This window comes from Daucus carota, chromosome 1 (genome assembly GCF_001625215.2).
Source record: "Daucus carota subsp. sativus chromosome 1, DH1 v3.0, whole genome shotgun sequence".
In the NCBI taxonomy this organism is placed as follows: domain Eukaryota; kingdom Viridiplantae; phylum Streptophyta; class Magnoliopsida; order Apiales; family Apiaceae; genus Daucus; species Daucus carota.
In genome coordinates this window covers 41,636,586-41,651,363 of record NC_030381.2, presented here as the reverse complement: position 1 = coordinate 41,651,363, position 14,778 = coordinate 41,636,586, and the positions used below count along the sequence as shown (strand labels likewise).

At 33.4% G+C, this 14,778-nt stretch overlaps 1 protein-coding gene across 1 annotated transcript; it reads right to left on the bottom strand.

The window, feature by feature from the left end:
• Nucleotides 1-7,007: 7,007 nt before the first annotated feature.
• LOC108203768 (serine/threonine-protein phosphatase 7 long form homolog) lies at nt 7,008-9,445 on the bottom strand. Its single transcript, XM_064086520.1, has 5 exons — nt 9,439-9,445; nt 8,690-9,318; nt 8,525-8,604; nt 7,905-8,421; nt 7,008-7,787 (listed from the first exon to the last, which is right to left on the bottom strand). Exons 1-5 carry the CDS (start codon nt 9,443-9,445, stop codon nt 7,008-7,010), a joined length of 2,013 nt encoding a protein of 670 aa, XP_063942590.1.
• Nucleotides 9,446-14,778: the final 5,333 nt, after the last annotated feature.

Genomic DNA, 14,778 nt, shown 5'->3' with positions numbered 1-14,778 from the left:
TTCAGAAACAAATAACTATTTTCCGTTTGAAATCTTAACAGTCAACTAGTGGTTTGACTTGTATATGTAAGTAGTATTTTATCATGTATTGTCGTTTCGATTTTTTTTGAAAATATATCTCGATGATCCAACCGTACGGATGTCAAAGTTTATATATTTTGATGGTATTAAAAAAGTTTTAGAAAAAAATAATTTTTTTTCGTTTGATATTTTAACAGTCAACTAGTGGTTTGACTTGTATTTTGGTTATTTGTAAGTAAAATTATTTTTCAAAAATATGTCTGGATGATAATAAAAAATATAAATTATATTATTAGTTATAAGTGATGAGTTTTTATGTCAAGCAAAATAATCATCTAAATTGAAAAGATAATATGTGTTGTGTTGAACTTGTGCAAAATTCCATCATTTTCATTTTATTATTGTTCTTAAAAAATCACGGACTTAGTTTTTTTCGTTAATTATAGATATAACGAAACTCCTATACCTTATGTTAATCAAATGCTAAACAAAAATCAACATTTTTTTGAGTTTTACTTAAACTCATGTCAGTGACTTAAAGTCACTAGTATTTACTTGGAATTTTTTTTTTCCGTGTCGCTTATTTTTTACTTGAGATTCTTTCCAAACCTCTAAATCAATCTCCAAAATTACAACAGTGACTTGAAGTTACTGATTTTCTTTACTTAAATTTTTTTTCAAGATTACGCATTAGTGACTTCAGCTCACTAATGTTCTTTACTTAATTTTTCCAGCCACTAGTTTTGGGGAGCTACTTTAACGATTTCATCAGTGACTTAAGGTTACGAATATTCCCAGAATTACATTAGTGACTTCAAGTCACTGATGTTTTTGACTTGGAATTTTTTCCAGCCCTCTAGTTTTGGGGAGCTACTGTAACGTTTTCATCAGTGACTTAAGATCACGGATATCCCCAGAACTATAACAGTGACTTGAAATCACTGATGTTATTTACTTAAAAAAAATTCCACCGCTCTAGTCTTGGGAGCTAATATAACGATTTCATTTCATTAGTGACCTTAATTATGATTTTTTTACTAGGTAGTTGGGGTGTTGGTACATTGTTGGCTGATGTAAATTAGATGCAACATCAGTGATCTCATGTCACTGAAGGTGAGAGGGATAATACCGACATTTTAGGTTTTCGCTCAACATCAGTGACTTCCAGTCACTGATTAGTGACTTGAAGTCACTAACGTAGCTATTTAATCTTTTTTTCATGCGTCCGGAAGATCATGTCACTGATGTACTTCATTTAATGCACAGCATTAGTAACTTCAAGTCACTGATGGTGTACACCTAACTTTCCTGTACAATTGTGTACATGTAACCGGCCCCCATATTCACATGCATATGAGACTGTCAGATGTTCTGACAGTGTCGATCCTGATGGCTGATGGTATACATTATTGTAATATTCAATAATGGTTGACTTTTATTTAGTGAATATACATGAAGTAAAGGAGCCCTTATATTTAAAAAATTACTTACAATCTATAAGTGAGATAGGAGTTTTAATATTTCTATTATAGAAATATTTTTTAACGCAGTGAGATAGAAGTTTTAATTATAAATGAAAGATAATTTATCATTTATACGTTTCATTAACCATTCTAATATATTTCATTTATTATATATAATAGTTATTAAAATTAATAATCAAAACTTATAAATTATAAATTATTTTTTTAAATAGTCTTATACTCTCTTCCTTCTGTTGCATTTAATTGTATACATTGTTCTAAAAATCAATCTAGGCGGTCAATATCCTCGATTCGGTCTTAAGCGATGACTTAGGTGTTTTTTACAAAATCGGTCCTAGCCGGTCAAAATCCCGCCTAGGCAGTCCAGTAACAAAAAACAATATTTTTAATAAGAAATTAAGTATTCTGTTGTACTTAATTTAATAATTTTATAGTAAAATGACTAATTTTATTTAATATTTCTTACATTATGTATAATATTATATTCTTTACCAGTGTGACTCTACTAGTAGTGAAATATAGATAAATTATTAAATTATATATAATTATAATAATTTAAAATTAATATATGCCGACTAATCTTTCCGATTAATCCCCGATTTCTCGATTAGTCGCTAGAAGGTACCCCCGACAGTCACAGGACGCCTAACGATTTCTGGAACACTGATTGTATACGTTACTTTTTGGCACGCTTTTTAAATCTCTTTTAAAGTATAGTTGTGTAATATTTTTTTATTTTTTTTCTAAATAAAAGTTTGATGTTTAAACTTTTATCTAAAATATAAAAAAATAAAAAAAAAATTATGGAACTATAAAATATAGGAGTCTCGTAATGCGTGCAAATTGTGAACGTATATAACCCACGGGGACGGAGGGAGTATATCTTTTATATTTTTGTAAAATCAAATTTCAAAGATACAAATATGTTAATAAAATAAGATAGAATTTTCAACTTTTCTAGAAAAGATTTAACAAAACACAAATGATACTAATAAACAAATTTTATTTATAAATCAGCTTAAAAGCCGAGTCGAGCACCGTAATATATTTTAATTTCTCAATCGTGCATGACACAAATCTTTATTAATCCTTACAAATTTATATTTTTGATATTTATATATAAGATTGAGCCTAACTCTAAATAATTATATATTGTATTTAGAGTTACATTTAACATAAGTAGTTTAATATATTTTAATAAGAAATTAAATAAACTAACTTGTATTATAAAATTACAATATTATTTAGATAGAATAAATTAAGTAACAAAATATAGCAATGAAAACATATCCTTCATTAATTTTGATAAAATAACGATGACCACTGAGAGGAGATTCGACAACGATGTTAACGACATTTTGTTAATGGTTTTTGGACGGAAATTTACCAACGTAATCCAACCATCTCTAATGTTGGTGCAAAAATTTCTGCGTCTCGACAAATTATTAACAAAATTGGTAACGGATTAAAGCAACGAAATGTAGTTGTCGCTAACTTTTACAACATAATATTCCCACTTGTACATTCTGACGGAGTTAGCAATGGAATTTCAATGCAATGAGGTAGTGACGGAAGTCAATCGGAATTTAGAAATCAACACTTTTTTCCTTTCGTGGCAGCAAGGCCGTTGTAATTCTACCTCGGTCGTCTTCTATTCCGTTGCTAAACTATTTTCTATATTCGACGTTTTTTGTATGTGGCTAAACTGTTATTGTTGTAGATCGCCTGTCTTTATTCCGTTGCTACCTTTACATTCTGTTTCTAAATAGTTGGAGCTGGCATAATTAAACTTTATAAACTCAGTAACTCTTTTCACAAAATCATATATATATTCTTTATCTCTTTTTTCCTCTCCCTAACTAAATCTGATTTTCTTACAATAATTTCAAGTAACTTCACAATCTCTCTCTACATTACCCCCTCTGTTTTGAAATATAAGTCGCTTGACTTTTTGGCACACACTTTTAAGCCCTTTGACCGCATAGTTAAAATCATTATAATAAATAATATATATGATTAGTATTATAATTTGAAAAAAGAAAAAATCAAAAACAATAATTTTAACAAGACGGTCAAAAGACCTAAAAATGTGTGCCAAAAAGTCAAGCGACCTATATTTCATAATGGAGAGAGTATAAGGTTAGTTTATTCATATATATTATCATTTTTATGATATATAGTATAATCAATTTTTTTTACTCATGCTAATTTTCTAGTTCTTTAAGTAAAAAAATATGTATGATGCTAACATTGTGGTGCAGATATAATTTGGATTTATATGTTTATGTTGGGATAAATTACTTTAATCATGATAATGTAATTTGTTTTATCTCATTTCAACATGATAATCCTAATTATATTTTGAAAATACATTATATTTTTTGTAGACATTTAATAATACAAATATCGATAATAATCGTTCATGGATATATTAGAGAATCGAGATGATAGAAGTTATCTTTATGATGATTTTGTTGTCGGATTAAAAGAATTGATAGAATTATGAAATATGTCAACCATCTTCAATGAATGACACAAATGTGGCAGTATATATGTGAAAACTGTAATAGTGTCAGCTAAACGAGTTTAACTCCACAATAGTATGATATTTTCCGTTTTGGGCCTAATCCTCGCGATTTTGTTTTGGACAGCTCTGAAAAAGTCTCGTTTTATTGGAGTTCTTCAGACTATGTATATTCTAGTTTTCTATCCTCCCACAATAACTCCTAATAATCTCCCCTTTCACAGGTGGGGCTTATACCTGTCGAATTTCGCCAATAAATATGCGAATTATGATTGGGCTGGGGCTTATACCTGTCGAATTTCGCCAATAAATATGCGAATTATGATTGGGCTGCAAGACTCCTCTTGGCCCGTCTGACTTATCTGGTTCCCCGTAACCTATTCTGGAACCCTACCTGCCACAATCAATATGAGCCAACTTATATGATTAGTGTTTGTAAAGAGTGTATGTGTATGTTGTTAAGTTATCTATGAAACAATATAAATTATTGAATTTTAAAAGATTGTAATTGCAAAAGCATATAATTTTAAAAGTGCACTTTTATAAATTAAATTAAGAATTAAAAGATAGATATATTCAATTTTTAATATTTACTTTCATAATGAACATTTTGTCTTAATAGATTACTCCCTCCGTTTCTTTTTACTTTGCTCGTTTGAGATGTCGGGACTGTTCATAACATGAGACAAATGATTAGTTTACGCCAAATCTATGAGACCAAATATAGTCATGAGTGATCTTGTTGGATTCGTATTTATGAGTATTTTAATATGATGAAGTTTTTATATTCAACACTAATATGAAACTAAAGATATTAACAATAGAAAGTGTGCATTGGCAAACGTGTCCAAGGCAAATGAGAAAAGTAATAAGAGACGGAGGGAGTATAAAAGTTTATTGTGGGACTCTAAAGAAATAATCATTCTACATGTTAACTTAACATTGTGATGACTTTATGTTATTCGTGTTATTATTGCTACGTTTTTCTAACTATAACTTTGACACTTGTAAAATGATGTTTAACTCAGATAAAAATAGATTTGATCTTGTAAACCGAATATATTATCGAAATCCTATTATGCTCTATTTGCAAATATGTATATTTTGAATAATTGAAATAATTTGAGTTAAAATTTAAATATTCAAATATTATTATTTTGGATAAAAATATATTTAATCATGGCTCCCTTACATTTCTAACCAGCCTGAACGTAAAGTTTTCAAAACTAACCAGCCTACGTTCAACTTTTCAAAACTAACCAGCCTAATTCAACAAAACTCGGGCGACCCCTGCCTGAAAATTCCCCAGGGCCGGTCGCCCCTGGTGAGGGCGACCCCCATTAATTTTCTCCATGGGCAGGTCGCCCTCCACAGGGGCGTCCCTGGTGTTGTTTATATATAGCAGCAGCCTGGTGCACAGACTAGAGATAAACATGTACTCTTTCCGTCCCACCAGATTCTTTATGTTACTTTTTAACACGTATTTTAAGACTTTTATAAAGTATACTTATATTATATATTTTTTTTTATAAAAAGTTCTAAAAAATGTTTTGAAATTTAAACTTTTATTCAGAAAGAGAAAAAAACAAAAATACGTTATATAGAACTATATTTTACGAGAGTCTCAAAATGCATACAAACAGTGTACGTAAACTCCCGCAATTAGTTTTTTACTGTATTAAATCTTTTATTTAAAATCAAATTTTATTTGTTTTGTGAAATAAATATAATTAATAACATGAAATAATCTATATCTTAGCACCAGCGTTCTAAAAGTCGGCGATTAATCGGGATTAATCGCCGATTAATCGTTGTTCGGTCGCTGATTAATCGGGAAAATTTTTAAAATTTAAAATTAAAAAGTAATTTTAAATTTTGCATAAGAATGTTTTCTTACAGTATATTGATTTGATTAAATCTTATTAACTGATTAATTATCTTTTTTCGTAGAGATTTATATTTTATAATATTTCTTTTATAAATGGGTAGTAGAAATGTATATTTATCATTCTATGCTAATATCTTCAAAAATATTAATATGAAATTAAGTTAGTTTTACTTTCTCCTTTTTACTAATTTTGAATCATATATTTTATTTTTTTATATATAAAAAGTTGAATTTATTAATCTTGTATCCTTTACATGATGAATTGGAGTAGATACGTTAATAGTCATATTGGTCTATTAGAGTTAAGTACAAATAGATCGAAAACAAATAATAAAACTACACTTTTGACAATATAATAAAACCTCGCTCAATTGGAAATTTAATTTCTTAAAATTTTTATTTTACGATTCACTTAGAACCTAGTAGCAACAAATTTTTAATCAAACGAAGATTTAAAAATCGTCCAACAATTATCTCGAATAGAAAACAGATTATCATAAAAAACGAAAATTCGAATAAACAATATCTAAATAGAATGCCGTTTACCTATAGTGGGTACATCTCAAAAGTCACACGATTCTTAAACCAAATTTTTATTTATGTCTCACTTTTTCCCACTTTGTACTTGTAAAAGCAGAGTACACAGATTCTTGAAGCTCTGACCCATCTCAAATTCTTTGAAAAAATCCCTTTGAGTTAGGTATTTTCTCCACAAGATCACCCCCATTACTATATGTATTGTATCTTATAATTCAAATTTTATATTATTTTTTTCAGTTATTTGATATATGTAAAGTTTAGTCAAAATAAAGTCAGTTTTACTGGTTTCGAGAAAGATCAACATGTGTATGTGTTTTAGTGTTCTGTCGTTTATTATGTTATGTTAGGTTTCCTTTATTGTCCTTATGAATTTCAATGCTTGAATCATTATAAAACATTATGACATAAGAATGAAGAAAAGCACAAGAACTGCATAATAACGTAACAACCGATCTACTAGACTAAGAGTACATAATCAGATCAAGAAATAAAAACGTACGAGTACATGGTCAGGTACATAACCATAAAAAAACTACATACGAGGGAAATCCTACTTCTTCTTATGGCCGAAGATGTGGCTTCCGGTGTGACATCTTCGACCCTTTCCCTTCGCAGCTCTAGGTGGCTGCTGTCGATGCTCATCCTCAGGTTGCTCCTCGGCCTCGGAGTGCCCTGGTACTGCTGTGCTGGGGGGCGCCCATGGACTACTCTCACCAGTGTACGAAGCAAAAGTGGACATCTGTATAGGAGTAGGAGTGGACCTCTCTGGTGGCGGTGCGAATGGAAACGCGGGTGCCCCGAAGATGTAGGACTGGCTAGCAAATGACGGCACCGGGACCTGTGGCGGAGGTGTGGTGTACTGATCCCTCAGGAAAGACATGTCAGGACGATAAGCATCTGCATCCTGGAACTGGTATGACTCCTGCGACTGACGCTTAGCAGACATGTCCTGGTCATCCTCTAATCTGACCGTAAAGCCACGTGGACCACCCTCGTAGTCATCCCCTGCATATGTAGATGGCCTGACCGTCGACGCGGGCCAGGAGTCCCATCCATCCGCCCTAGAAGTACCCGCTACATCCCCAACCGGCGAAGAAGAAGTGCCAACCAGGTGTGACCAACCTCCCGTGTCTGAGCTACCACTGGCCACGTGAGTGTAGTACGTGCCTGGCTCCGGCTCAACTGGTGTAACTGGTGGCCGTCCTCTGTGTCTGCTAGGGTTTCTTGAACCCCTAAAACGTCCTAACAACCCCTGTACAATCCTCTGTGCCCGAGCAAGATCCAGGGTAGCAGGGTCAATGGCACTCTCCATATCTACAAGCTGATCCTCCTGTTAACAGCCATGTGAAGACATAATCAGATGAAGAATAGTTATAACAGAACATATAGAAAATAAGCTAGCATAGTAATGGAAGGAAGTTAGAAGAACAGTTACAAGGGAGTTTACCAGTGCCTGTGTGGCGCCCTGTGTGCCCTGGAAAGCCTCTGCAGTCCTCCAATAGACGGGGTTTACAATGTATCTACGTGTCACTGCAAGAAACCAAGGCATGTATGCCGCAGTGCAACCCTCGCCAAACATGAGTGGGGGAGATGTAAGAGCTCGCTCAAGGGACCTATCCCATATACGAGTGTGAGACTCCCTGGCGCCCTCCCAGTTAATGGCCTCGTTGACAATGGTGTGCAGGTTACTATGATTCGCACGTGGAGAGGATGTGGGTATGTCCTGCACGAACCCGAACTGCCTCGTCACCCTATCAGTATAACACCACTCCACATAGGCCATGTACATTAAAGGCGTAGGAGCAGTCCAACGCAGGTACAAATCATACTCAGGCTGATGCTCGTCATCAAAATGTGCATACGGCCTCCACCGAAAATTTGCCTCAATCATGTTATCCAGCTCGTACCGGGTGATACGACGCTGACCGTGCGGCACCTCAGTACGGGTAAACGGCTCTGTCCACCTACAACAAAATGTTTATATTATACGTGTGAACTAGTACATGTGCACAAACTGGAGGATATACAAACTTATTGCGATTACGAGAAGAGTAGCATATTACAAACCTTAGCGCAAGTGGGTAGATAATCAGGGGTGTGGCCGTGTGTCGGGGAGCTAATGTAGGGAACCGCTCGTATATCCACACCTAGTGTGAAGGTACATACATATATGTGCACATCAAAATATATATGAAGAAAAACTTGAAAAATAAAATTATAGTAAATGCGTACCTGTACTAACGTGGCGTATCCAACGAAGTTTTTTGTGACTTTATGGGTGGAATCGCACATCTTCCTATAAAGGTATGCAAGAACAGCACTCCCCCAGCTATAACCATCCACGCTCTGCAAGTCACGTAGCATCCAAAGGAGGTTGAGATTCACATAGTTCCCGCTGCTATCAGGAAACAACGATCCAATAACACACAGTAGGTGTGCCCTGATGTGAAAGATAGTCTGCTCATCAAAATCCTCCGCTGCCTCGTCCAACCGGGCACAGTCGCCAAAGTTATCAATCAACCAACCGACCCTCAAGCAGTTCTTCCTCACATCAGCCGCCTCGGGAGTCAGTCCAAGAACATCGCGTATCATGGCCAATCTCTCGCGAGCTGTGGTGGTGAAGCCATGTAGAATAAATGGTCGGCCAGTGGTTCGTAACCCGAGAATGTGATGGACATCCTCCAGTGTAATGGTGGCCTCCCCGAAAGGTAGATGAAAAGTGTGCGTCTCTGGACGCCACCTCTCGATAAAAGCAGTAATCAAGCCCCTGTCATGCTTGACCTGACCCAACCTGAACACCCACTCAAAGCCCGCATCATTAATAGCATCTATTATTGCCTGAGGCGGCCTGGTTTGATCAACTACATTCCAGTACTCACCGAAGTTCGTCCTGACTCTAAGATCAGGAATGTCCTGCAATTAAAAATACAGGAACTTGTCAGCAGTTTATAGTGAAGCAAACATTAACTTTAATAAACAACAGTCCATCAAGTCATTACCGTACTACTGTTCCACACAAAAGTGGACCTATGCGTGTCCTGCAATGTCAACAAAGTGCCGTTAACCGGCCCGGGATGATAAGCTGCAGGATCCATCTGCGCCAACAATTTTCAAATATATTTATAATTCGAATTCAAAGCTTTTGTATATATACAAAATCTCATTCCAACATAATATTTGTAATTCGAATTCAAAGCTTTTGTTTCTAACTAAATTAAATTACTACCTACAAAATCTAACATGCACAAAATCTTAAATTCCAACATATCAAATCTATAAATTAGTCTTAATTTCAATTAGCCTTAATTCCAACATATCAAATCTATAAATTAGCCTTAATTTTAATTAGCCTTAATTCCAACATATCAAATCTATAAATTAGCCTTAATTTCAATTATAACAAATCTCAAGCCACAATCAATAAACTAACCGATCTTATAACATGCAACTCAAGCTAATAAAACAACAAATTAATCCAAATGAAGTCATTATATATATACACACATTAATTTAGGGAGAATCGAGAGCGTACCTTAAATTAATTTTTGTTCGAATTTCCTATTTATTTTAATTCTCTTAATTTCATAAATATTCTAATTCTCGAAATTTCATATATTCGAATTATTTATTAATATAATAAAGATTTTTATTAATATAGTTCGAAATTTTTATTTTAATTCGATTATTTTGCTTTTTTTCGAATTTTTTTTTATTAAAAATCGAATTTTAATATAATTTTGTTTTATGCTAATAATATTAATATAAATCGATTTTTTTTAATATTAGCTATTAATATCATTTTTATCCGAATATTTTATTTTATTTCTAATTTTTTTAATTCTCAATATATTTTATATTCGAATATTATATTCTCAATATCTTTTTAATTCTCAATATATTTTATATTCGAATATTATATTTTAATATATTTTAATTCGAATATATTTTAACTCGAATATTATTTTATATTATATTTTAATTCGAATATTATATTATATTTTTAATTTGAATATTATATTTTAATATATTTTAATTCGAATATTTTTTAATTCGAATATTATATTATATTATATTTTAATTCGAATATTATATTATATTTTTAATTCGAATATTATATTTTAATATATTTTAATTCAAATATTTTTTAATTCGAATATTATATTCTCAATATCTTTTTAATTCGAATATTATATTATATTTTTTCTCTCCAACTAAATTTAATTACTACCTACAAAATCTAAAAAGCACAAAATCTTAAATTCCAACATATCAAATCTATAAATTATCCTTAATTTCTATTATAAATCTTTAAATTTTTTAACAAATTTAAAAATCATAATGTACTACCAAATCTCAAGCACAAAATCTTAAATTCCAACATATCAAATCTATAAATTATCCTTAATTTCTATTATAAATCTTTAAATTTTTTAACAAATTTAAAAATCATAATGTACTACCAAATCTCAATCCGGTAATTATAACACTAATCTCAAACCGGTAATTATAACACTAGTCTATAAATTAGCCATAATCATGAACATAACCGATATTTGTAACATGCAAGACAAACTAATCAAGTAATAAATTACAAATCAAGGCTTTATATACTAATATTTAGGGGAGGAATAAGGTAGTACCTTCAAATTTTTTGCTAGGGTGGGCGACCTTGATGCTAGCTCGGGCGATCCTCTCCCACTTTTCTTCCTTCCTTTTCCAAAATCTCCCCTTTCGGCTCCTTGCTGTGGCTGCTGCAGTGTTGTTTTGAAACTGAGTGTGTGCAAATGTGTGTGTAATTGTGTGTTTGTGTGGCTGGAAGGGGGTTTTAAGGGGGGGTGTCACACGTGGTCGCCCGTGATAGGGCCGACCACGTCACAGAACTCCAATGGGGGACGCCCCTGAGGAGGGCGACCGGCGCTCGACGAAATCCAATGGGGGACGCCCCTGAGGAGGGCGACCGGCGCTCGGGAAAAAAACAGGTAAGGGTCGCCCGAGTTTTGTTTAATTAGGCTGGTTAGTTTTGAAAAGTTGAACGTAGGCTGGTTAGTTTTGAAAACTTTACGTTCAAACCGGTTACTTTTGTAAGGGAGCCATTTAATCATGGTAGTATCAGTTCCCTTTATTGAGTATTTTAACTTACTTATATATGCTATTAATGATTAAAAGTGAAGTAATACACATATAAAAATTCTATATATTTAGTCAATATAATATTATCATATTTGCATATAATATAATTAATACATATGTTACGGCGTCCGTCAATCTCTATTTTTAATTATTCAAATATAGCAGTGATCCAATCTGATTTATTATTAAAAAAGAATTCATAAATATAATATTATTATTTTAACCAATCTTTGAGGAGTGCAATTCAAAATGGGACAAGAATATTACTAGGACTTAGGAGTGCCTGTATTGAGAAGAAAACATTTCCCACAGCTCATATGACAGACATATCACTCATTCAATTCCCTCTTTGTACCACATAATTCCCATGGAATTCTCCTGTATCATTGGAACTATGTCCAGTTCTTGCATAAAATCAAAATCCTATGACTCAGGAGATTTACATGGACAGTTTAGTATGTGTTCCAAGAAACTAAAATAAGAACACTTCACATCTTCTCTGCCATTCTCACTCAATTCTCCTCCATTCTAGCAATCTGTTTCGTCCAACATTCCAAATCCGATATATCAAAAATCGTGAGCTATGTAACCCTATCGTTCTAAGATCCATTACCACACATGCAGACTCAGATTTCTTACTGTTTCGAACATTGCATATGCAGAATACAGGGGGAAAATAAGTTAAACACTTAAAAATGTGACATTCTCTTATATGTCCTGATACTCAGTTCCTGTTGTAGTATTGAATTGTTCTCAGTTGATGTTTTTTGTTTATTACTAAACCAAATATATCACTCCTATGGGAAGAACTTTCCCGAGAGTCGAGCAACTGAAAAATGCCCATTCAACAGCAGCAATCTTACTTCTCACCGCATGTATTGTGGCCACATTTGTTGTAATTTCAGCTCTATGTGGTTTCTCAAGGAAAAAACAATCGTCTTCAAAGAGAAAGTCTGAGGAACCTGTTGGTTCACAAATAAATACAGCCACGGAAGACACAAATCTAAAAAGGAATGCATCAAAAAAGGCAGAACTAGTTTCGTCTGAAAGGCCAAGATCGCCCCCACAATTGAAACGTTCAAGGTCATCTTCTTATCACTTTCATACAAGTTCAAGTGAATCACTCGGAAGGATAAGATCTAGTATGAGCTTAAGGCTGCAAGGAGGAATGAAATCACTGAGACAGTCTTCAGTAAGAGATGATCATTTCAAGGAATGGAAAGAAAAGACTTTTAGGCATGAGGATTCGATTTATAAAAAAAAGATTATATTAGGGGAGAAATGCAGGGTCCCTGATGAGGATGATGACACTGTTCTTTATGATGAAAAAGGGGATAAATTTTTATCCTATCATCCGAAAAGACCTGCTACTTTACCTTCATTGTCGCGACAAAGTTCAGCTCATGAAATGCATAACTAAATTAAAGACCAAAAGGTTCATCTTAAGGATTTCCAATTTTCCATTGTATGTGATAAGCAATAGTGATGAATTTTGAATCACAAGTAGTGTAACTTTGTGTGTTCCATGCATCTAAACATGATCAAATTTTTGAATTTCCTGTGGAATGTTGTGACACGGGTTCCATACAAGAAAACCAGGAAACTATTAAATCCTAGCTCTGTGAGTTCTGGATTTCTTACACATTGCATAACATTATTATTATTTATTTTTTTTGTTGTAAATTTATATAAATCCTTGGAGCAGGTGTATGCAAAGGGAGAGTATTATTTTAGCAAAAGGAAAAAAAGAGAGATAAAATCAGAATATTAATCAGATTCATGCAAGAAACTAAAGCATCAATGTAGTCGTCATGTTGCCTACAGTAGTGGCTGATTTATTAAGATCACCGCCGTATTGATCCTGCATAAATTCTGCGCAAGGTCTTGAACTAGAAGGGCATTTTATTTCATCAGATAGAAGATCCCCAGGTTCTCACATCTTTAAATAGCAGAGATGTCTTGGACTTCGAGATTCTTCTAGTTTATAAGTGCTTTTTCATCTTAATGACTTACCACGTTCTCTATATTGATTCTCTGGTATTTTCATATCAGTTATCTATTCAAATTTCAGCGGCTATAATTCCTATGCGTCGACTACTATTCTTGAGGATCAATGTTTCGTAGAAAATTTCGGATGCGTCGACTACTATTCTTGAGGATTGAAGGGGTAGTTACAGCTCATGATAGTTACTTCATATAAAAAATCGACACTATTGGAGTCCGTGAATTATCCTCCCTACACAAAATTGCAGCTGCACTTAGAATGCTTGCTTATAGCACGGCTGCAGATTTCGTTGATGAATACATTAGGATTGGTGAAAGTACAGCTATTGAGAGTTTTAAAAGATTTGTGAAAACAATTGTCAAAGTATTCGGTCCTGAATATTTGATATAGTTAAATAGAGAACATACATCAACATTATTGACATTTGCAGAAGATGATAGTGGCAATCCAAGGTATTGTTCAACATCCTAAACATAATATTCAAAAAGACTAGCCTCACAATAGAAGATGGTAGTGATAAATCATAGCAGATTAGAAATCAAAGGGAAGTACCAACCGAAGACAATGGGAGTTTTGGTCACGTTTAAAATAAGCACTTCCGGGCTTTTTTTTAGCATTTTAAACTATTTTTAGTGTTCATTGATTCTCAAGATTTAGAGGAAACTGAAACAACACAACCTCACTAGCGTTAGTCGTCTCAAAAAACAACATTTTTTAAGATTCGCAGTCCTCACACTTTATTACATTGACACCACCACCTCATTTTTTAAGATTTGCAGTCCTCGCACTTTATTACATTGACACCACCACCTCACTAGTGTTCGTCCTCTCAAAAAACAGTATTTTTTGAAATTTCGTCCTCTCAAAACACAGTATTTTTTGAAATTTTCAGTCCTCACACTTTGTTATGTTGACACCACACTAGCTACCCAACTAATCTGGACTTGAGCACGGAAAGACAACAGCAGATATAAATCTTTCTCAGAGACGCAAGTTTCAAATTTTTGGTTAGTGCAGCAAGCACTCACAAGTCATAATATACACCCATGACCCACCGCGCCTTACGGGAAAACATGGAACCTTCTGATATTGCCATTTATGGCACTATCATTTTCACCGCCAGATATTCGGTAATTTTAACTACAGTTGCTTTTTTAACAGCATTCAAACATACTGGAAGGGCAGA

Coding starts and splice junctions, on each gene's coding strand:
- LOC108203768 (XM_064086520.1), bottom strand. Junction 8,422..8,524: donor ATCTACCCACTTGCGCTAAG/GTTTGTAATATG, acceptor ATTTTGTTGTAG/GTGGACAGAGCCGTTTACCC. Junction 7,788..7,904: donor AGGGCGCCACACAGGCACTG/GTAAACTCCCTT, acceptor GGCTGTTAACAG/GAGGATCAGCTTGTAGATAT.